The sequence below is a fragment of the Thermobia domestica genome, chromosome 16 (genome assembly GCF_964235325.1).
Source record: "Thermobia domestica chromosome 16, izTheDome1.hap1.1, whole genome shotgun sequence".
In the NCBI taxonomy this organism is placed as follows: domain Eukaryota; kingdom Metazoa; phylum Arthropoda; class Insecta; order Zygentoma; family Lepismatidae; genus Thermobia; species Thermobia domestica.
In genome coordinates, this window is record NC_137469.1 from 66,522,245 (window position 1) to 66,548,289 (window position 26,045).

Consider the following 26,045-nt stretch of genomic DNA (forward strand, 5'->3'; position numbering starts at 1 on the left):
AGGCTGGCGGCATACAAGCCCTTCCTGTCCCAAAGCAGATGATTCTATCAATGAGAAACGCATACGCGAGATTCAAGGAAGCCGAAGAACACCGCAGAAAAGTGATGTCAGAAAAAGATCGCAGGGCCACTGAAAAAAGAAGAGCAGAACAGAGACGAAAGGAGCTTGAAGCAAAGAAACAGAAAGTTGTAAATCAGTTGTCAGAACAGGTTGCTACCATAAAGGAGAAGATCAAAAAATTGCGTGATTAGATTGTTTCATTGTATATATGAAGAAGGAGACATTCTATGATCAGGTAAGAACTTGTACATTTTTTCATTACATTCAACTTTTCCTAATTTTACGAAAACATTTTTTTTTTTAGAATGAGTCGGGAAAAATTTGGAAATGGTCGGGAAAAGTCTGGAAAAAGTCGGGAAATTGCTGAGAGAAATTTGCTAGACACCATGCAAAAGTAGTAACCATAAGACTCTGACTTAGGATTATATATATATCCTAAGTCTTAGTCTTAGGGTTACTACATTTGGTATGAAATATTTCGAAACAGGAATAAAATGTGTTTTCTTATGTTGTTTCTTTCCATCGTTGTATTTGATATTCTGATGGACACCAAATGGTAAATATGTAGTCGAAGCAAACAACAGCGGGTATATACATTTACTCAATATAAAATGTGGAAGACACAGTATTAGAACGCTCATTTCTGAGGCTAGAGGTCACTAGTTTGAACCCAGGCGAAGTGAATTTTCTAGTAGACAGCATTGTGTCCATGGGTTTTCTTGCAGTTCTCCCATTTCCTTCCACATTTTCATTCTACTAATTGTTTTATCATCATTCACTTTCATTAATCCTCTGTCTCCTTTAGCCTATAGGACACAACTGTGGAACGATCATTTACGAGGGGAAGTCAAATAAAAGGTTTCCACTTCAGGTTTAATGTTGATACTAGACATAAAGAGAAATACTTACTTATAAATACATCCTTCCATTATGTTTGGACGTAGTTATCTTTTCTGTTGAGAAACTTGTCTAAGCGGAAAATACATCCCTGCCAAAACCCTTCCGATAGGAGATGGGAATCTGATTACGAAGCCACGTTTGGACTGCATGCTTAACGTCATCGTGTGATGTGAATCGTTTGCCACTTAAATGTTATTTCATTTTGGGAAAAAGATAGAAATTCAGCTTATTCATAAAATGTCTTTGAAAAGTCAGGGAATTTCATGGAAAGCTTTAAAACCTAATAAAGTCAGGGAATTTTTGCTTCTTTGTACCGATTATTTTAAACCTTTCTTTTGCTAACAGCAACAGCTTATCGGCGTATTTAGTAGGGGATATTTTATAAAATAAATTTAGTTTATTTTGTAAAACTTCTGTACCTCCACACACGCACTGTATTCATGTACATGCATAGTACATGAGGAACTCCCTGGTTGGGAATAGTAATTATATATATATATATATATATATATATATATATATATATATATATATATATATATATATATATATATATATAAAAGAGAACGTACAAAATCCTTTGTCCGCTCATCACGCTAATACGGCTGAACCAATTTCTTTCATTTTTGGGGGGTTATTAGGATTTGGACCCTAGATGGTTTTTATCATATCACTTTAATTTTTAATTACCAGTGTCTTGAGATAATTGACCATTCAGGTGTCCACAAATCCTTTGTTAGTTCATCATAGGTAAAAATAAACGTATTTATATGCAACCCGCATGACCGTGTCACTCGGCGGGTTAACATAAATGACAGGCGATATACAGCGGAAAATAGCTTGAATCTTCTGTTTAAAATTTTTTAATTGATTTGCTTATTTTTACAGACACTTTTACAATATGCCAGCACCGGGATGACCGCAGCGAAGCGGGGCGGGTTAACATAAATGACAGGCGATATAATGTTAAGATTTACTGCAATCTTCTATGGTTTTTATCATATCACTTGAAAGCGAAAAAGTAAAAATTATCTAAGTAACAAAGTTTATTGCGTTCCGGGGTGACCGCAGCGAAGCGGGGTGAACGCTGCTAGTATATATATATATATATATATAAACCTGGAAATTTGTAAATCATGGCGTGGAAAATCTAGAAAATTCAGAAAATTCTTGGTCCCCAAATAAGTGGAAACCCTGCTGACACTTAACATTAGTACTTATAAGCAACTTAAATAATTACTAGTTAATGTTGTAGTACGCTTGTGAGTAGAAAATAGTACTTTCAAAAAATTGTGATATGTGTTACAAGTTTCACTTTCCTTACAAAAAGTAAAAATGAAATCTTGTGGGAAATGTTAAGCGGCATACTCTTTAGGGTAAAGGCAAAAGACTACTTGAAAGTGGATGAAAATGGATTTGAAACTGAAAACAAGTGAAATGCTAGTGGAGTTAGTAGAATTGGGATTGATAAACCAGAGAACTTCAACCCGCCCCTCATAAGCAGCTTTTACACTACAACACAATCTTACACAGACAAGGATCATTACTCCGACACGTCATAGTAAGTGTAATCACTTTACTACTGAACCAGCGTGACTCCTAAAATTGATGAAGACGAGGAAAACCCTTAAGAATGCTAAGAAACCATCAGTAATGCGTTTCCCTAGATGTTAGTAAATTAGTGTATTTGTACGTTCGAATCTGTACCTGTATTAACTCATTTCCGTTGTACTGAAAAAAAAAAAAAAATGTTATTATTTGCTTATAGGAATTTTTTGACAAGATTGACGAAAAACGTGATGAAAAATTTGCTGAAATGGTTTTGTCATACGAACAAATACCTCCTTTGATGGAGAAAATTGAATCTTTGGTGCTTGAAAGCAATACACTGAAAGCTCCTCTGATGTCATTTTACTACCAGTTTTGGGAAGAGAAAATTTTTAAGTTTTTACTCAGGTAAGACTCATTATAAATATTGTTTGCAATACAAGTTTAAAATAAATGTGTATATCCTACAGATCTGTGATATTCTGTGCTTTTATTATTAAGGTATTTTAAGTTGGGACACATTAACTGCATGTTTAACATGATTGCACACAACAGTGACACTATTACAGCATGAAAAGTATCTATAAATTAGATCTTCTGGCAATAGCATGAAGCAGGACAAGGCAAAGCAAACAATTGTGCGAAAAACAGCCACCCTGCTAGGAAGTCGTACCTTGAAAGAGCAGTGTTCTAAAGTAAAATTTTTGTGGTTAATAGAGTTTAACCAAGAAAGATTTACATACAATTGAACCCACAAGATGGTACAAATTTCCTGAAAAAGAAAAGTATACTAGTTAAAAAAAAATCAAGAAGGTTCTGTCATGATGGATCGTTTTCTGTTTTGGAATATATTTCTGGCTTCCTTACGATGCACCCAACCTAAAAATTCCTCTTCCCCTTCTTTCCTTTGGCCTTTGATTAGAATAAAGAAGCTTCTTGTACGATTGGAAGAAGTAAGACAGTAAATGGAAAGAACACATACAGATGGTTACCCAGTAAAGGAAGTATCTGAAGAGAATGCAATTTACCTGCTTAATACGGCGTAGGACTCATAAAGTATTAGTTTTCATATACGCTGATGTCTTGATACTTCCTGTGTATCTTGTTTGAAGATATTTGTCTCCCATTTTTCAATAAACCAATATTTCGAATAATCGATTTAAGGATTTTTCAAATTATTGAAAATGGCTATACCATAAAAGTGTCAAAGTACTTCAAAATATATTATACTGTTTCACTTCCATTTTTTTCTTTTTTTTTCTTTCTTTTCTTTTCTTTTCTTTTCTTTTTTTTTTAATATGTTGTATTAAAATGTGTGAATTGTTACGAAAGTGTAAATATGAAATCTTTCTATTCGAAAAGAAATTATGGTCTTAGCTACAAAAGTGACAAAATATTTATACATAAGTTGTCTCTTTTAATTTTGGTGTTGGTTTCGTAAGTCTCATTTCTAAATTCCATTCTGTAAAATATGTAATGCGTTCCAGGGGAAAATTATCAATACAAACAAGGTTTTCTTGTATGAATTATGTAAAACATTTCCATTGTAGCTGAAAAAGAATTCCAATGAGGGTTTGAAAACACCATACGACATAAATCTCCTTTGACTAAAAGTTATTGAGGATATATATTTTTAATTGCAATGAATCCTCTCAAACCAATTTAGTATTAATTGATGATTTATTGATCAGTAGTAGGTATATTCATTGGTCTGTAGAATAATCAAGTTTATTCTCAATGTTAATATGTATATTCTTATGTTTAATTTGATCAAACTCAATCTTCAACTTGTTCACAGACACAGATATAAGTAAAATACTAGACATTTATGATTTGCAGTTACCCCATTCTTTCTTAATTCCACTATGGCATTTATGTATATTCATTTTGTTTTTAATATCCTTCTTCTATAACCTAGTAATGCTCACTTGATTTTATATTTTTATTTTGTGATAGAAGTTCAATGTTTTGCGTATCATCGAACCTATATAAAACATATTGATATAGTTGAATGTGACTCACATAATTTTCTGTTTCAAGCCAGCATCAAAAGAAACTGGAAGTTACTTTAGTTAAGAAGTTGCTTACTATGGGTTAAAAAAAATGTGTCGTATTAACTTAATTTAAGTAATTTTCGAAAAACCTAATGATTGACTTTATTTTCTAGCTGTGCTCTTCGAAATTTGGACGGTTTACACAAGTTTTTGTACGCCAACGATCCATACTTCAAAGTGGATGCGATACTATCTATTCCAGATGTGGGGATACGTCCTAAACCTTCAGAAATTCATAATCTTGTTGGTACAGCAATCAAAGACTTTCTGTACAAGTAAGTATATATGTATATTTGTATGAGAAAATAAAAGTACCTACAGAGTATCTGGTAAGTCATTCCCTATTTTAAAATCATTGTAGCTTCTTCATTTATGACGTGATTTTTTTTTTTTTTTTTTTTTTTAATTTTTAGTTGAAATGCCGACAGTATTAAGTGTAAAAGTGGGTCAGAATAGCAGCTCGATATGAGGTTTGGGAATCTGTTGTTCGAGTGCAAAGGTGGTGGACGGCTGAACGAAGAATCCATGCAACAATTAGATGCAAAAACAACTAAAAATTGCCAGCAAAAGTTAATAACAATCAATGTCAATGACGCAAGGAGATTGGGGGAGCATCCACTTCAAGAACGCGAGAGAACATTGCCAGAGTTAATGAGATGTTTCAGAAGATCCCCCCCCCCCAAAAAAAAAAAAATCTTTGAGTCTGTCAAGTAGCGTGTGAAAGTTGTCTCACACGTTATGTAATCGGTCTCATTCTGAAGAAGAATGTATATTTTAAGCCATGGAAACCGCACTACTTTCAGCAATTGTTTCTTGGTGATTGTGACAAGCGCATGGAGTTCGCAGAAATTTTCTTGGATTGATATGAGGATTAGCTCGAACTGATTGACATCATTTTATAGAATAATGAAGCAGTATTGTATATTGGTGGATTTGTGACAACACTCATTCCTGGGCGCGTGATAATCTGGACGTGTGAGTTAATAAGCACAGGAGCGTCCGAAGATAACGGTATAGTGTGGGTTGATGTCGTGTGCAGCTGTTGGTTCTTTCTTTATGCGAAACACAATGAATGGCGAAAGATATCTGGAAAGTCGTTGATTGGATTGGGAGACGTGATGCACATGAATAACTAGCCTGCAGCCGAGATTTAATGCCCTGTTATTCTTTTCTCTCTAGGGAGATTAAGAAGGAGGTTTACAGAAGAAAACCACGCAGTTTGGATGAACTGGAATCAACGAAAAAAATTAAATGAAATCTTCCAGTTTTACGCCCCACGGTTATGCCGGTTAGGCTAAAGGAGACGGTGATTATGAGAAATGAATGAAATGGTGGAATAAAGAAAGTGGGAGGAAACGGGAGGACCCCCCCCCCAAAAAAAAAAAACAAAAAAAAACAAAAAAACACGAGCACTGTATTTGTCCATCACAAAGTCCACATGACGCGAGCTGGGATCGAACCTGAAGCAACGATAACCGACGTGATCAACAGTGTCCCAGAAAACTTTTTGCAAGCTCCAGTGGTGAACGTACCAGTTCGTTTAAGAAAATGTGTTGAGAATGCTGGTGCTCATGTGCAATTGTAACGACATATTAAACAAAATCTTAAATGATGTTCTATCTAAATGTAGACTCTACTACTTTCATAGAAATCCTTTCATAAATAAAGAAATTATAATGATTTCAAAATAGGGATTATCAGACAGCCTTTATATTGCAAAATGGTGCATAAGGGCACAAGCTCAGAAATCAGCATAAAAGCGAAAATAATTATAGGGAAACCAGTAAGAGATGGTCTCTGACGTTTCTTGCCATGTGCAAAGGGAAACCGCAGCTTCTAGTTTGACACTAGTGTTGCCAACCACGGTCAGTCTATTTCACTCCATAAGTAATAATAATAATAATAAAAACTGCTACTGTAGATGAAACGAAAAGGAGCACTTTTCTTCCCTAGTTTATTTATTATTTCTTTATATATCCTTTGTTTCTGTTTTAACAATTTCTTTTTTCCTTTCTTTTCACATTGTCCGAAAAATAAGTTTTTTTTCTTTTTTGACATTCGAAGTGGACCAGCGCGAGCTTCTGTGATTCGGATTCCACGTTAATCAGTACATCCCGACTCATATAGCCTCGCTGCTGAAAGGGACGTTAAACTCAAACTCAAATCAACTCAATACATAAATAGATCTATCGTGTAAAATTGAATGTGAGTTTGTCTCATCGATCACGCAACAACTATTGAAACCATTAAAATGATATTTTGCATGGTTATCGACCTTCGGATTTTTCGATATTAAATTGATTAAAATGCATATCTTAAGTGAACAGTGGGATGTCATTATATATAAATATATATACTATGAAAAATGGAGTGGTGACATAAAAAAATAATCAAAAATGACCAATATTAATGTCGAATCCTTCTTTTCGAGATCGTCCTGATACGTTTAAGTCCAAATTCATCTCTCATCAGCATAGAAGTCAGAAGTGAGGGTAAAGAGGGGTGACATCTAAAAATATCTAAAAATCGGAAACGACCAATATTAGTGTCTAATCCATTGTTTCCGGAATAACAGAATGTGAGGTGACTAATTACACACCCGATTACTGTTGATTACCAAACGAGACGAGACGAGAAATAAGATTTTCTCGTCTCGTCTCGTAAATTATGTAAAAATCTTACCTTGATTCTCGAATAATTATTTCTTATCTCATCTTAATTCTTAAAAAAAAATTAAAAAAACTGTCTCATATCGTCTCATTCTGTAAATGTATGGACTGATTTTATTCTTAATTACTTCTAGAAGTTATAAGAACCCCTCCGCGTCACGAGAGGTCCACGAAGGGAGTTATATAACAACATATAAACTAAATGTATTATTGGAGTATAATTTTTAATAAATTGCGCATCTTTTAAACGTTGATAAATCCTCTTCACTGTGTTCGTTCAATCCCTTTTATCCATTTATAGTTTTTATACTATGATTCATGTAACACTAAGGCAGTGTTTGATTTGATTTAACTTTGAGTTTAGCGTCCCTTTCAGCAGCAAAACTATACGAGACATGGACTTATAGATTATCAGGGAATCCAAACTACATGAACTCCCGCCGGAAATTGAGCCCAAGTCTCTCCCACGCCAAAGGTGATTATGCATTGCTGTAATAAATGCACAACGATAATTTAGAGTACGGCTACGATTTGCAATTGACTGATTTCAGTACAATGAAACGTACTCATCTTCAGTTTACTACGAAGTCGTGTGCCGTCTGATTCTAGAATTAGTATGTTTATTGTGTCTGTGGCAACACATTGGAAAGAGCTGTTTTTTTTTTTTTTTTTTTTTTTATGAAAAACAGCAAAACATGTGTTACAATCAGTGGCAGATCGAGGGGGCAGCGATCGGGGCAATTGCCCCCCCCCCCTCAGAAGAGGAAATTTTCTTATAAATAAAACCAATCCCAGAGTTTGGACCTCTTAAAAGTAGCAGTATTTCAACCCACCGCCCCTCGTTATAAGGTTGTCGGTTTTGAGATCTGTCTTCCTCGCTGACATTTACTTGTAAGTCTTCAAGTTGATAAGTTCTGAAAGTGAAGTGAAAAAGAGATAACTGTCTAAATTGTGTTGTTAAATTAAATACTCAGATATTTGTACAATACACTGGTCTACATATGAAAACTTTTTTTCTGCTGACTGAGGTATTTGACTTGTTTTTTTTAAAAATCGAGGTCGCTGATTCCAGTGGTGTAGTTAGTGTTTGCCTATCACGTCAGAATTTTACACCATCTGATCATACTTACACTGACAGAATTTCTTATTTGTTCCATATATCTTAGTAAGAAACTTACATTAAATATTTTACTATTGCTTTAATATTAAATATAAATACGGAACAAGTTACGATAAAGTTACTGATACCCACCTACACATATCATACTATATATATATATATATATATATATATATACGATTTGATGTTTATGGTTCCAGAATATTACGCATGGAGTAGTTTTACGAACCTATTTGTCATAGTGTATTTAGACTTGATAGAAAGTTAAGCAAATCCAATACATTTTTTAATTTAATTTACGACCTCAAGCTGATAAATGTACACAACCAAATAACACAGCGTGCTTACCTATTTAGGCAAAAATCTTCGTTTCTTTGATTTTCTGGAGTAAGTGGCGTCCGGAACGTCACGCTGCAAGCACCAGCTATAGTCCGCCATCATGTTTTCGTTCCACCTTCCCTGGTACCGGTTCTTCGTGGTTTTGATATCATGGTGAAATCGTTCACCCTGTTCTTCTCTAAGCGCACCAAGATTGGAAGGAAAATAGTCTAGATGGCTGTGTAGGAAGTGAAGCTTCATACTCATATGTACTCCTAACTTCTGAAATGTGGCCAACAAATTGTCAACAAGTTCCTCGTAGTCGTTCGCTTTAAAATTTCCAAGAAAGTTTGTAACAACGGCACAAAAAGCATCCCATGCATCTCTTTCTGTGGGGTTCATGGTTTGCAAGAACTCTTTATCTCTCATTAGCAACCTTATCTGGGGGCCGTCAAAAATACCAGCTTTCATTTTCTCCTGTGTCAATGCAGGAAATTTCGAGCAAATGTATTTGAAGCAAGCACCATCCTGATTCGAAGATTTTACATACTGTTTTATTAATCCCAGCTTTATGTGTAGTGAAGGGAGTAACACTTTCTTAGGGTCAACAAGCGGTTCATTCTGGATGATTTTCACTCCCACTTCAATATCTACTCTGGCAGGCTACAATCTTCGTACCCAGTGTTCATTCCTTGCACGGCTGTCCCATAAACAAATAAAGCAAAGATGACCAACAGGAATGGATGCCAACTTATTGCTATTATGCAGCAATACACACTTTAAACTACTCTTCGAAGAGTTAATAAAGAGCCTCCATTCATTCGCGTCATAATCACATTCCATAGCTTAAATTAGTCTTTTTATATCTGAACAATACACAAGTTCTTCATATTTTTGAAAATATTGAAATAGATGCTTCTCTCTGTCCCGATATACGATTGTTGTTCCTGGTGCAACATATTCCTTTCTTTCAGTCTTGAACCCAGCAATTTTGCTGATGTTTTTGGTAGAGCAAGATCGCAAATTAAATCATTTAATTCTGATTGAGTGAAGGGTTTGCATGAATTGCATTCATCAGACACCACAAAATCCTCGTCACTACGTTCTGTATTGTGTTGACAGGGCAATCGTCATCATCACTGGAACTTGCAAACGTGCTGCATGTAGGGATGGGAATTTCATAACTGTGAGGAACAGGTCTTCTAGCAGAATAAAGTTCAGGATACGGAATAGTATGTTTAGATTTCCTGCTCATACCAGATACATTTACTATACAGAAATAGCAGTCATTTACATGATTTTGTTGCTCTCGCCGCACCATTGGGATTCCAAAACGAAGGCTTGTTCTTCGACCCTTGCTCCATTGTCTGAGATTTTCTACACAAGTCCTGCATACTTTATGTGGTGCCCATGGTTTATCTTGGTCGCCCAATTGAATTCCGAAATATACATGATACACTTTTCGTATAAATTCCGAAATATTTGTTCGTTGTTTCGGGGTTGTGAAAGAACCACAAATATAGCAAAATATATCCGGATCGTTCTTACACTTTCTACGAATAGATGTAATATTATTTAAACTCGGTACAGCTGCCAACTTGATCAGAATGTGTGTAGTCTACACTACAATAGCTGTAATCCTGTTGATATCACTACACCAATACAGCGCACCAATACTAGAAATAACCAGATCAGTAAATGTTTGCAAAATTTCTACAAAATTCTAGCACACCTTTCGCAATCTATTAACTCGCCATGTTTTCCATAAGCAAAGAGTGCCGCGTAATTCGTCACCCTGCATAAAAATTCAGCAGCACCCTGCGAGTACTCCTTTATTTCAACCCTTTACATACGTAATATCCTCTTCAATTTTAATTCAACATGATATTAACTCGTAAAAAATAAAATTAAACGTAACAGTGAATGTGCTGCCATCTTGTGACATCTTGTAGAACTACGCTACGATTAATGGTTCTAAAGCATACATGAAATATTAGATAAAATTTCATTTTGTGAAAATACCTGACGTGATAGAAAAAAACGGATTTCATTTTTGGATTTAGCACACTCGAATTATTAAAGAACAGCTGATAGCTTCCAGTCAGCAAAATTGATGTAGACCAGTGATATTATTTTAAATGGCTATGTTACTTTGTGATTATCTACCAATGTTTGGTGTAAGACTAATTTTCTCCAACTGGCTTGTTTTTGTATATATTTCCATTTTCAGTTGTCTTAATGGGATTTGTGTTAGTTTTGCTTACCTATTTTCCAGAGGTCTCTAATAATAATAATAATAATAATAATAATAATAATAATAATAATAATAATAATAATAATGATAATGATGTAAATTTGGCAGAGATGCTACCTTGAACTGCCAATGTCGAAAGTTGATATTTAATTTGCGGATATAGTTGGAGCAAGAAAGAGATAATAGTTCCCTTTTTCCCGATAACGAAAGTAGTTGAAAGAGCTGATGCCGCTCTCAAAACCACTACAAAGAATAAGGGAGAAATATCCAGACAATGTCAACATTCCTACGGTAGAGGTGCTCCGAACGTATATATATTTAAAAAACTCATCATTTTACACCGGGAAAATTTTATATGTTAATCATCATGCGACAGGATTCGGATATTCCTTGATCGAGCTCATCAATTTTGATAGCTTTTGCTACGCCAGACTAACTCACAGTATGTAAAATGCAATAAGCTACCGTGGCAAAATATCACCAATTTGTAAGTCAACTCAAGAAACAATTAGGCATTATATATATAGACAGGGTGTTAATGAACTATACCGACAAACTTTAAGAGGTGATTCCTCACATCAAAATAAGAGAAAAAGTTCATATGCGCCTATGGCGAAAAGTGCATAGTTTCAGATCTAGGGTTGTTCAAAATCGCGAAAAAGCCAAATTTCAAGAGGCCCTATTTTGAATTCGAGAGACTTTGGATGGTGGTCCTTATCAGCGTAAAGGAAGCCACGCATACGCAATCCAAAAATGCATATTTCATTAATGTTCAAATATGTGTACGGATTATTCCCTGCAAGGTGAAATTCCCAGACATGCCATCATCGAATTTTGAGGTATGCTCTGGCATTATGATTGGTCCAAAGTAGGCAAACGATAAGCCTTGATAGCAGTAAGTACGGAATCCTTTGGAGCGATGTCGGAAGTGTTAAGAATCGTCAGCAGCACGGTCTCTCGTACTCGGGAAAATGTATGGTGCAATGTTTTCTTTCACGCTTGTAAGTGAAGGAAACGCGAAATATATCGCGACGAAATATGTATCACCACACGTTATTGCGAAAAGAAACATGGAGCTGCCGGTTCCTAACACTTCCGCCTTCCCTCCGAAGCATTGGATGTTCATTGCTGTCAAGGTTTACCTCCTGTTTACTTTGGACCCCCCCCCCCCCTTGAAATCAGGGTATATCTGAAAACTCTATTGAAAACATATCTGAGAATTACAACCTGTAGGGAATACCATCTACACCTATTGACAATTGATGAAATATGCACTTTTGGATTGTGTATGCCTAGCATCCTTTACGCTGATAAGAACCACCATCCACAGTTTCTGGAATTCGAAATAGAGCTTATTGAAATTGAGCTTTTTCGCGATTTTGGACAACCCTAACTCTGAAACTATGCACTTTTCGTCATAGATCCATATGAACTTTTTCTCTTATTTTGATGTGAGGAATCACCTCTTACAGTATGTCGGTATAGTTCATTAACACCCTGTATATATATATATATATATATATATATATATATATATATATATATATATATATATATATATATATATATATATATGGTGCCTTCCATTTCAACTCAGGCAAAAAAATATAAAATTGTACCATCACCATCTCAGATGTTGTTGAAACTTTTTTTATAGCAACTAGACATGTTTTTAAGAGACCCATATTTTTTTTGTTTTGTCGAAAAAAATTTTCCCGCCAAGTAATGGGCCATCAAAGACGGGTAGTACAATTTATGAATTGTAGAAGACATGGAAAATGGTCAACTTCGGAGCCTCACCATTCGGCTATGGAGACAGGTAGAGTTATAATTCTTGTTGTGGTATGTACATAGGGATATAAATAAACTATATTTTATTATAATTTGGTTTGCGCATGCGTATCTTTTTGTACATAAATTAACAAAGGAACGTCAATTTATCTGAAAAGTCGAAGTTTGCGAATTTTTTTCGAGCACTTCCGGTTCGAATTTTAAAATTCTGTTTTCACAGTTGGTAAGACCTGATTACCCGCTTTCCGAAAAAAAATTTGTATCGCTTGTGTGTACAACCGTTTTGTCGCAAAAAACTCGAGAAATTGTAAAATTTTCAAAAATCGCCATTTTTGGGCGCCATTTTCTCGAAAACACCATCTTTTAAAATTCTGAAATTTTGTCAGATGGTTCAAATTTACATGAATAATAAACACACCAAATACCATTCTCGACCAATGCTTCATGAATTAACTGCAGCCTTTTAAAGTTAGCGAAGTTTCGTTAACTTTGATGTCACAGTTAGCAACACTAGGGAACAATAAAAGTGCAATGATTTGATGATGTTTGTGGTTCACATTCATTAAATGAAGAATAAAAGGTTTTCTTGACTGTTTTTTTCCATCATTTTGATCAAGAAGGCTCTCTGAAATAGTAAAATGAGCCTCCCCCTACTCTTCCGTTTTCTTAAACCGAAATAATCTGAAGTGGAAATTACGATTACGAAACGCACAAATTTCAAGTTCACTTACTTAAAATGGTCTTCGGAAACAAAATTTCACTGATATTTATTATTATTATTATTATTATTATTATTATTATTATTATTATTATTATTATTATTATTATTATTATTATTATTTACATTGACCAATCATTTGCTTGGTTGGTGTCTTCGCTAATAGCATGTAACCGTGCAGGTGCTCCAATAGGTGTTGGCTCACTCACTTTTTTTTATTTTATATATAAATAAAACCGATTTCAGAGTTTGGAGCTCTTAAAAGTACCTCTAAGTAGCAGTATTACCCCCCCCTTCCAGAAGTCCGTCCTGGATCCCCCCTTGCGTAGCACATTGTCGATAGTCACAAATGCTGAAGGCCCATGTAGAATCATAAACAACACTTCAACTTCACGTAATTCAAGATTTATTCATAATATTTCTGCTACGCACCGCTGGTTATCATACATATATGAGTGTAACAAAAGTTCCTTTTTGCAGATTTCTTAAATCTACACTTTGAATTGCAGAAGTTCGATTTTAGCGGAAGCATGAAGTTAGTTCATGATGACCCGTTACTGCCATTTTCCGAAAGCCAAAGATGACTTCGTTGAATACCAGTTACCGGTCGCATACTTTCCCTTTTTTTTTATTCCGGAAGTCGTCGAATTCAGTTCCAGGCAACAAAACGAGAGTAATACCGGAGTTTGTACTTGCACTATACTCAAGAATTCTTCTGCGGTTTTAGTGGGGGCGCGGTGGCTCAGTGGTAGAGCGTTCACCTCCGGTGCTTGTGGTCCCTGGTTCGATCCTAGTTCGTGCCGTGTGGGCTTTGTGGTGGACAAACACCGTGCTCGTGGGTTTTCTCGGGGTTATCCCGTTTCCTCCCACTTTCTGCATTCCACCATTTCATTTATTTCTCATAATCACCGTCTTCTTTAGCCTAACCGGCATAAGCGTGGGACGTAAAACTTAAAGATTTTATTTCATTTTCTCTTCTGCGGTTTTAATATTGTGTATCTGTTTTTGCTTAAGGTTATGCCGTGTTGCCACATTCTTTACACCTCCCCCCTCAATACCGTCGCAGAAACTCTTGCATGGCCGGTTTCACTGCAAAACCACTGCTTTATCGGACCTCTCTGCATCTCGAACATCTGAAAGCGATTTTTAAAGTGGGATGCAGCACCATCAGAAATCACTGACACGGTTTGGGAAATTGTAGACACTAATTTTCACGTATTCAAACCTTTTTATAAAATATATTTTCGCTTTTCTTCGAGTATTTTTAGAATCTTGTCTATGGCTATGAGTACATGAGCCGAACCGTGTGCTTTATCGTCGTTTATTACAACAAAACTGTCAGTTGTTTCATATTCCGGTGATAACTCTGAATTTCACTTTGTAGAATAACAGTCCAGTTTTCAGCGAAGTTCACATGAAGTAAAATAGAATTTGTATCTTGAAATTTTATACGGTGCTTTTCGGTAGCAATTAATTCTCTTTGGATTTTCTTGATGTAGTCATGAATTACAATTCTTACAGTTAAACCAGCAATGTACAATACGAAAACAGAAAGTGGCACAGTCTTTTAACGAGATTGTTTTCCCATATGGCATACGTAACACTTTCATTTTCATCAGGATCAATAATTAAAGACTCCACACTTATTCCTTCCACTCCAGGACATTCACCACATTCTTGAAGAAGACAGTTGTCATTTTCTACGGATCATACTACCAAAGGAAATAGGTCACTCATGACAGCTTCAATACAGGCTGCACCTTTGATTTGTAGCAACACAGTAGCAGCTAACTTAAAATTTGCACAATTCACACACACACACATACACACTTCCCTCGCAGGTTGCGGACTGACTCACTTTAGTCGAATACTGTAAAATTCTGAGTGACCCATTCTTATGTTGGGATTGTTCTGTTTAAAAAGTCAGTAAATTTCTTTGGAACGCGTAAGAAAACGTTTCGATTTTTTAAACTTTTTGTCATTTTTCGATCACTGTAATGACATCGCACTTAATTGAGACTTTGTCTGGAGCATTCCAAATCATCACTGAGGTAATAGTTCAGGCTTTTGGATGGCCATTTCAAGTAAACTTAAAATTTATGTGTTTCGTAATCGTAATTTCCACCTCAGATTATTTCGGTTTAAGAAAACGGAAGAGTAGGGGGGAGGCTCATTTTACTATTTCAGAGAGCCTTCTTGATCAAAATAATGAAAAAAACAGTCAAGAAAACCTTTTATTCTTCATTTAATGAATGTGAACCACAAACATAATCAAATCATTGCACATTTATTGTCCCCAGTGTTGCTAACTGTGACATCAAAGTTAACGAAACTTCGCTAACTTTAAAAGGCTGTAGTTAATTCATGAAGCATTGGTCGAGAATGGTATTTGGTGTGTTTATTATTCATGTAAATTTGAACCATCTGACAAAATTTCAGAATTTTAAAAGATGGTGTTTTCGAGAAAATGGCGCCCAAAAATGGCGATTTTTGAAAATTTTACAATTTCTCGAGTTTTTTGCGACAAAACGGCTGTACACACAAGCGATACAATTTTTTTTTCGGAAAGCGGGTAATCAGGTCTTACCAACTGTGAAAACAGAATTTTAAAATTCGAACCGGAAGTGCTCGAAAAAAATTCGCAAACTTCGACTTTTCAGATAAATTGACGTTCCTTTGTTAATTTATGTACAAAAAGATACGCATGCGCAAACCAAATTATAATAAAATATAGTTTATTTATATCCCTATGTACATACCACAACAAGAATTATAACTCTACCTGTCTCCATAGCCGAATGGTGAGGCTCCGAAGTTGACCATTTTCCATGTCTTCTACAATTCATAAATTGTACTACCCGTCTTTGATGGCCCATTACTTGGCGGGAAAATTTTTTTCGACAAAACAAAAAAATATGGGTCTCTTAAAAACATGTCTAGTTGCTATAAAAAAAGTTTCAACAATATCTGAGATGGTGATGGTACATGCTCTGCCTGAATTGAAATGGAAGCCACCATATATATATATATATATATATATATATATATATATATATATATATACAAATGAAAATGCATATGTGGTATGTGCCTTCCAGGTTTTTCGAAAATTTGGTTAACTGACATTACATTCTTTTCTTTCTGCTTAAAGAACAAAAAAAAAAAAAAAAGCAGCCTTCGTATCCTGAACTCATGAATGGATCCATGGACCCATTTTCTCTTACTTGTAGCCTCTCGACAAGGCACTCGGTGACTCATAGTTCCAATATGGTTTAAAATATGAAAGGAATGTGATTTGGCGAAAATCCAGCACCTGTTGTCACTAGTTGAGGGAAGAAAAATGAGCAAACTGCTCTGGAATGTGCACCAATTGCCATTATCAGTATAGAATGAGAGTTGCAACTAGAAATAAACGAAGTGGCTGACCTTCTTTTTCTCGCAATTCACTTAGATATAGAATTCTATGAATAAACTGTTGAAAACCTGAATTCGTCACAACCATAATCCTTTCTTTGTAAAGAGTTTCCAAAGAAGTTTTTACGGAGCTCATTTTTTTCTTATACTTATGGAAACATACGATCAGATGCAAATAAAAAATATAGGTCCCTTTTACTTTCAGGTTTAAGGTTTTTCCTCGATGGTTGGATGGGTCTTGCATACCATGCCCTCCGCAAAAACTTAGTGAGGAAGAAGAATTTGTTTATACATTTTTTGATGAAATATCTGAAGTGCCCTCTGTCACTGATTTTATACTAAGAGTCCAAGATACTGCTCATAGAGTTCTGAGAGATGTTGCAACTTACCTTCACAGGTAGGTATTTGAATATTTTTTAACATCAAATGTATAACATAAAGTAATTCTATACTGGAATTATATAACAAGTTTCATGGAATATACAGGGTGTTTCTAAACAACACCGACAACGTTTGGGAGATGATTCCTGACACCAAGATAAGACGAAAAGTATAGACCAACCTAGGTGCATAAATGCTTCCTTTCGGAGTTATAGACTGCCGAAAACATGAAATTAAAGAAGAAGAAGAAGAAGAAGAAGAAGAAGAAGAAAAGAAATTTAAAGGTCCATAGCTTCAATACTTTGGACCTACCGTAGTCGGGTCAAGACTTCACTTAGGAAATAGTATGTGCCCTATCCAAATATCCATGCTTCAGAATCATGCTGTATTTCCGCAACAATTTTTATAGAGGTAGTTGGTGAGTACTTTAAATTATATGTCCGTAGCCAAACTGCCTCTATAAAAATTGTTGCTTGAGTACAGCAGGATTATGAAACGTGTATTTTTGAATAGTGCACATATTAGTTCCTAAGCGAAGTCTTGCCCCGACTACGGCAGGTCCTATAGTTTTGGAGCTATAGACCTTTAAAGTTAATTTTTTCTTGTTTTCGGCAGCCTATAACTCCGAAAGGAAGCATTTGTGCATCCAGGTTAGTCTATACTTTTCGTCTTGGTGTCAGGAATCACCTCCAAACGTTGTAGGTTTTGTTTTGAAACACCCTGTATAGGACTGGCCTATATATTCTTAGCCTAATAAGTACTTTCACTACACTTTCCTCTTAGGAGAAAACTATTACTACTATATTTAACTAAACGGGTGAACTCTGGGATGGAAATAAAACTAGTCTCAAATGGTTTGTAGACAATCATGTATGGAAAAGATTTAAAATAGATTGCAAGGGTAAGGCATAAATCTTGAACTATTTCCACATAATTGCTACAAAATCCAAGTGATTTACGTTTCCTGAAACAGATTGTCGCATGTTACGTAAAGTAGGCAATTTTCTGAAATCCGAATGTGCAATAACAGCAGCTGATCAAGAGTCAATTTCCAGAACTGGTCGTCAAACAGGTCTGTTTCAAACAAGAAATGTTGCTCTCAGCTCAATTTATTCATTTTTGGAATCAGTAAGCTTCGTACGTTTGAGTTAGAAATGACTTAATCTAAAAGTTATGTTTGAATCTTGACCTTACTAAGTCAGAAACAAAATTGATTAAAACGTAAGAACCCAGGCCCTTGTTATAACATGTGTTATTCTAAAAGCTTGAAATTTAACCCCCCCCCCCAAAAAAAAAAACCTAATATTTTATAATCCATCAAAAATAAATTAATAAATAAAAGGCTTTCGAAGTTTTCTGTGTTTTACTTATTTCATTATGAATGTAATAAGTTAAAAAATAGATACAATAAGTTTCAGTTACAGAAATACAGAGCTAGAATAACTAAAAATAATATAAAGAAAGTTTAGACGTGATAACGTTGCTGCTACCAAGGAAACCATGCAACTCAGCGCTAATCGTACCGACGCTGAGTAGTTTACGTGTAATAGTATATATATATATATATATATATATATATATATATATATATATATATATATATATATATATAAAAAAAATAAATAAAGTACAATATAGACAGTTGTGGACTAAACTAATAGTGCAAGAAGAATTTCTAAGAAGTGAGATGGATTGCGCATGATTTTGCTCGGATCTGTTGAGTAAGGCGTCAAGGAATACCGAAACTGAACAATTATTAATGCATTAAATATTTGATGCTGTAAATAAAAGAATAAGTTTACAAAACATACAATGCAATTTTAAACACTTACTCCTCAACCTTAACGTTTTAAACCTCTGTATTTCAGGTGGAGAAAATATCGTAACCTATGGACTTTTGACAAAGATATTACCTGTGACAAATTTGCAGCTAGGAATCCAACAGTAGTGCAGTATGATGAAAAATTTCTTTTCTACACTCGCGTAATAACGGAATTAGACGAATGTCAACAATACGTTGATATACATTGTATGAGGTGAGCTAATTCTTTCTTAGGTATCCTACATTATATTGTCACTATAATTTTACTTAATAATTATGTGTAAAAAGTCAAATATGGAACACCAAACGTATTTATGCTTCTTTGTTGCGAAATATTATATTTTCAATTGAGTGGTTATTATTTATAAATCTTCAATAGTAGTGTAATAAAGAGAGGAGGGAAATTTTATTATTTTTGAATTTGAGTTCTGATGTATTCTTCTATTCCTTTCTTTTGTAGAACAAACTGGTTTAGTTAAGCATAATATTTCATTGTTCGATTGATTGTATTATTTATCAGTATGTGCATGTATTAAGCAAGACTCCAGGCCCAATGTGTCTGTGGATAGTATAACAGGGATTATGTGTCACCTTTTTGGAATGCACATTAAATGAGTTTTTGAACTCCTTATAACATATCATTGTTGTCCAACAATTATCGGAAATAAAAGATTTGATCAATGGAAATCTATAAAAGTTGAAATATCTTGGAAAATATTTTCCTTCTTGTAGATCGGAACATACTTTTGCTACTTAATTATAATGCTCAGTTAGTTATTCTAATAGCTTTTTCGATAATAATAAAATATCATTTATATAGGTACTGCAAGACCAAATATTAACCATGTGCTGTGATACCTTGAAAAAAAACTCAAAATGTGGGACTTTTCTAATTAGTGTCCCTCAATAAAACATATTATTTATTAAATTTAAAACTCTAAATAATTCATATTCAATGAGATTTCAATTAGAATAGTATGTGCTGTAATTAATATTGGATGTGGGTAGTCCAATATTAATGTTTAATTAAATGACATTTAATTTCTATAAGCAACTATGTATCATAGTAATTTAAGAATGTATTAAATTATCTATTTGCTTCAGATTGAATTTAATCCCGCTGATAGAAGCTATTAAGAAGCACGCCAGGGAATGGAAAATTGCCCTTGGAAAACGCTTATCTAAAAGTGCATTTGACCTTGCTTTTCAGCTGAAAGAAATGATAGAGGTAAAATTTTTAAGTTATGTAGATCTTACTAGTGTTAGTCCTACATTTTTATGTTGTCATATAAATGCTTTTCGGATATAAATTACGTCCTTTTGTTAGACGATAGGGTTGAATTTCTCCCAATAACTTCAATCACTAGCTGTATATAAATTTCCATCCTTAATTGTTTATTTTTATTTTGCATTTGTTTATGATTTAAAATACAATATCATTTACGCTAATTTACTTATTTATTTCTACCAGTAGCGGCTCTTGAGAGAAGTCACATCCAGTGATAATTCCAGACAATCTCCCCTCAGGGTAATTTCAATACGGAAGGGGGTTAAAGTAGTTTTTTGTTGTTGGTGGTGGTGGTGGTGGTGCTCCTCTGTTAAGTTTCGGCACCTAAAGACTTTATACCGAAACGGGCTATCATCATCTCAAATTTATTTTGTTCAGCCTATTCATCGTTCTTGATTTATTTTGATCTGGAAAAGGGAGAAAGGAATAAAAATGGGACAAGGACAAAATGGGGTTTTAGCACCACCATGATAAAACGAAACAAAAAGAACAAAAACAACAACAAAAGAACAAATAACAAAAAGAAGACTTAAACTACATAATTCCTAACTAATTTAGATCAAGCATATTTGATTAATAATTTAATTTACTATATCTCCTAACCTACTCTATATACTGAGCTAACTGATTCCTAACTAATTTAAATCAAACGTATTTTTATAAATTTAGATTTACTATATTTCCTAACCTACTCTATATACTTATCGTTTTATTTCTTAACAAGAATTTATTATTTAACATTATTTATCTGCACTATTGAACTCTGACTCCAGTCTGACTTCTTTAGTGTTAAACCATTCAACTGGATCCCTTTGCATCTTCTTGGTTATATCCACCTATGATTTTCACCTGTGCGTATTCCTCTCCTGTGTTTTGGTTTCCCCTGTGCGGTTAATAACTACTGTTTCTACTACACGTACACTAACTTACACTACACTACACTTAACTGTAATACTAATTAGATGATTGTAATTGTGGCTGTATTCAATGTAGATGTATTCATCAATGTTCTCGGTTTCATTTAATGCACATCTAATGGTCCGTCAAGAATCGGCTTGAGGTCCAGGGCACACTCGGAGTACTTATTGCAGGCCCTGGGCTGTTTTATCCTACCGCCGCATGCACTCGGACCGGAAGTCGCACGCTGTCGTAGACGAATTGCGAAACGGCTTCGAAATGATGCTCTTTCCTGAGTCTTTCATGTCACAGTTGGGGTGTTATGTTAGTGCGGGCCCTGGTCTCTTTTATCCTACCGCCGCATACACTCGGACCGGAAGTCACACGCTGTCGTAGACGAATCGCGAAACGGCTTCAAGATGATTCTCTTTCCCGAGTCTCTCATGCCACAATTGGGGTGTTATGTTTGATTTTTTTTTCTACTACGTAGTAGCAATAATTTTTTTCCCGAAGTTTCTTGCCGGACAAAAGACAGGGGATGCCCTTGAGCGGGATCGGAATCTTATGGACCACCAGCCTTTACGGTTCCTTAGTTCAAAATAACGCGTGTTTCAATTTATCTTTTCACGCTTTTGGACTTCCCTAACTCCAAACCTACGTACTTTTTTTCCCACAAGTCTGTATAAACGTTTTTCTAATTTTGACGTGACGCCTCTTACAGTTTGCCGGGCTAGTTCATTAACATCCTGTATGAAGAATATATATGAAGAATACTACTGCAACATGAGGTAGCCGGTAGCAGAAGCTTTTTTTTCGTTAATAGCCTGGTCACGCTGTTTTGTTAATATCCAAATAAGCATTGCAGTAGGACAAAATTCAGGTTACTTTCTAATCATCTGTCTTAACATTCAGTTTTTATTTTGGCACTGACTGTCGCGATTTATCAACATACAGTTAAGAAATTGAATAACTATTTTCAATTATGCACTGTATTTTTTCCATTATTTATTCAGTCAGATTAATTGAATATTATTTCCAACTGCGTGTTTTACTGTGAATTGTGTATAAAATTATGGCACGAATTTTGCCTTCTTTCTCTTTGTCTTTTTCCACTTGTGGGAGTCAACGTCTCTAATGAATCTTCTCAATAAATTCTTGTTCCAGAACTCTTTATCCTTTCTACATACAATTGCACGAATTCTATATTCCCTAATAATAATGAAAAGTTAAATTACGGAGCACTGGTTATAGATTTGTAATCGATGTTTTCGTGTGCTTAGAATTTCTTACGAATACAAACAAATCATCACTCGTCTTCCTTCCTTCCTTCTTTTTTTTTTCTCTCGTTTTCCCAGCTATACCGAGTTTTCCCAGCGAAACTCGATTTATCCAATACTTATATTTTATCGCATCCGGAGCTGGGAAACGGGGGGATAAGTACCGTAAAAATGTGAAATGACTGTATATTTAAATATATACGTGCGCTTAAATCAAACGTAAACAACAAGTTCAAAACCAATCCTATGAGTAATTAAAGAAAAATTCAATTTATGAGATATATTACGTGTAATGACACTTAATACGAATTATGGTACATATAAAATGACATCAAACATACAAGCAAATAAATCCTTAATTATAGCGTTTACGATTATTCGTTTCTAACCTTTGGTGGCTCGGTGGCAGTATTAAAGCGCATTATCGTACTCACTGCGATCTTCGACCGGTCAATCTATTCGGAGTGATCGTGGTCCTGATGTCGATTCCTAGTTAGATGTAGGGGAACCACAGAAAGGTTTTCATGCCGCAGATTGGACAATCCCAAAAGTCCGTTGTCGGGTTCCGTAAACGATGATTCAGATTTCTCCGCACTGAAGCGTTGGTACTCTCCCATTCAGCAATTCAGATCTGGCTTGAAGAAATTTTTGTTTGCACACTGTTATTCAAAATATGACAATACGAAATAACACCAAAACGTTTACAAGTATCACACAGTCACTGATACTAAACTGAAAAGTTCGCTCTCACATATACAAAATAGCAATTTAACTTGCGAAGCTCAACCCGCACAGGGGAGCGCATATGGAGAAACAACGTATGTCAACTTTAGAACAATGCACCCCACGTATCTTCGTGGGTGCTTTTCAGAATGACAACCGCAATGGGTCTCGCGCTCAAGAGATCGTGCACAGCACTGAGGGTTCTTTTAGTTCACTATGACTTGTATATGGTCAGCCGGGAAAATCCCGAATTTAACTCCTAACATTGGGACCAGAATCATTGTCCAATCAACTCTTAACTATAACAGTGCGTGGGCGACAAGTGAGAGTCCCGAAAATCAAATATAGAGAGAACAGTCAGCAGAAATGTGGCAGTCACGTGATCAGTTCCTATGCGTTTAACTATATATGGCCACATGATTGGAACCAAGTCCACTAACACAGACGCATAACATACCAAACTGATGAGAAAAAGCTTCGAGACGTTTCCTTCATGTACCAGGGTTGGTCAGTTAAGTTCAAAATTAACATTGTCTTTTCCATTTTGCTTAAATGCGATAAATGGGCTTGGGGTCGGTGATAGATTTGTCTGATTCCAATATTTGTTTGTGTTTGCATTTTTTAACATTCTGATGTGAATATTCAAAGATTATATATTTCATAATATTTCGTAACTCGTATTTTTAGCATTTTAAGCAAGATCAGGTAGTTTCTAATCAATCTACGAAAATATTGTATTGTATGACCGATAACATTTTTTTTTTAATGCTTTCATTCAATCAAACCGTTTTTCCTGAGGAAGCTAGTAAAGAATATTTTAACAATAATTTGTGTTTCGTAGTAGGTACTTATTCTCAAGTATTTATTTAATAATTATAGGATTGTATTTATGACTTTCATTTCACCTGAATGGAATTCTACGTATTTCTTGTAATTTTAAATTTGTTAATTTCAATATTTACGAATTTCATTGATCATTTTTTTTTTTTTTTTTTTTTTTTTTTTACCTCAATTAACATGTGTTTCTATATTTTAGTATTTGAAATGTGTACAAAAGGGGATTTGTTTAGGAAACAGGATCTTTGGCTATCTGATTACATGCGTTATACTTTAAAAAAATTAAAAAATATTTTATTGTTTTCATTTTCTTTTGAGTTTCGGTTTCGAGAAGAGATCTACTTTAATATTTGGCTATTGGCCATTTAACAACATAATCTGTACACATATGTTGCACATATATATGACATATATATACTCCTCTCAGACGTTTTGAAGTAGTGTAATATAACGTATATTATTTTCACTGGATTACAGTGGTTCATCCAAGAGTGTGAACTTGTTTTCAACGAACTTAAAAAGGTCATTACTGAATTATCTCTTTCCATCTCTCTCTCCCTCTTTCTGTGTGTATGTGGGTGTTTGTGTATGTGATATTTGTAAATATTTATATTTTGATTTCTTCATTCGATAGAGCATCAAAATCTATCAGAAAGGAATGGAGGTTTTCGCGTCACTCTTACCGTTTCCGAGATATTGGCCAAAAACCTTCCGATTTCGGGAGTTTTAAGGAGCCATATTTCGAGAACCGTAAGTCATAGAGAGATCATATTGGTGTTGATCAATACCTAAGAGGATGGTGAACATTTTGGCAACAAATAGTAACCGGTGGCCACTGCCAACTTGCGACCGTTCCCCAGATATTCGCCAAAAAAGTTCGGATTTCGGGAGATTTAAGGAGCCATATTTCGGGAACCGCAAATTATAGAAAGATGATATTTTACGAATTTTTCAATTTTGAGCATGTGCCTTCGTAAAACAACATATTGTAGTAAGTTTTAACAGATTTCCTCCTTCGTATAAACTAAACACTTTCTCATCACTCCTGATTACACGGTTCCGGAAGGCTTGTTTATGTGTCGTTGCGAACTCTTAATGAGCATGTATATGTGCATCTGTTAGTTTGACCTGCAAAGCAGAACAAATAATATGAATACAGTTATAGCTCTCTGCACTGCATTCCAGACCAAGTTGTTTTCAGATTTTTTGCAGCAGCGAACGGGTTTACTGTGCTAGTTTCAATAATCGAAACATTTTCGTTTTCCATTGTCACTTGAGGTTTGTTCAGTTTTACTTTAGGTTTTTAGCCCTGTTTCTCGCAGCTTCGAGTCGTTCAATTCTAATATCTTACTGTTTTAATATCCAGACTAATGGCTCGAGCAGCTTGCTTTGTAGATATTCTAGCTTCCCATATGTAGTTATTCTTCCTCTAGTTGTAAGAGACAAATTGCCTACCATATATTTTTTTTTTTTTAATTTTTTAAAAAAAAAATCTTTTTATAAAAGCAATTTGCCGTAGACAACAAACAGTTCTTTTACAGTTCGTTCTGGCAATGCTCTTGGAGGATTCTCAACTGGTTTTATATGGTGTTTGTAGTGCTCCAGGTTTGTCCTCCACACTACAGACATCAATTCATGTATTACATTTAAATTTAATTATTTGCTACAGATTTTATTTTTGTATGTCATGCTATAATTTAGTGTGTATAATCACACTCGTATTGTAAATCTGAGCCCAAAAGCTTATTTCTTTATATGAACATTGTCTGGAGCCTGACGAAAAGGTCTAATTCTGGCACCTGAATAGAAAAGAAAGAAAACTAAAAAAAAGTAAGAATACACAATAATTTTATCAACGAAAAGTTTCAAAGCAACAATTTTAATTTACGACAAAAAATCAATTATATTCACAGTGAATTAGCTTGAAGTGTTATAATATCGACAAAGGAAGAAACAATTCGATCTAAAAGGTAA

General features: G+C 34.8%; 1 protein-coding gene across 5 annotated transcripts in view; it reads left to right on the top strand.

The window, feature by feature from the left end:
• The window catches only part of Dhc98D (Dynein heavy chain at 89D), a 608,487-nt gene that overhangs the window by 133,654 nt on the left and 448,788 nt on the right, over positions 1–26,045 (top strand). For all 5 annotated transcript variants that reach the window (XM_081742517.1, XM_081742516.1, XM_081742518.1 and 2 more), the window contains exons 18-22: positions 2,729–2,916; positions 4,676–4,837; positions 17,052–17,243; positions 19,096–19,263; positions 20,154–20,277. In XM_081742517.1, the coding sequence (XP_081598643.1) occupies positions 2,729–2,916; positions 4,676–4,837; positions 17,052–17,243; positions 19,096–19,263; positions 20,154–20,277 (834 nt within the window). The remainder of the gene's footprint in view (positions 1–2,728; positions 2,917–4,675; positions 4,838–17,051; positions 17,244–19,095; positions 19,264–20,153; positions 20,278–26,045) is intronic.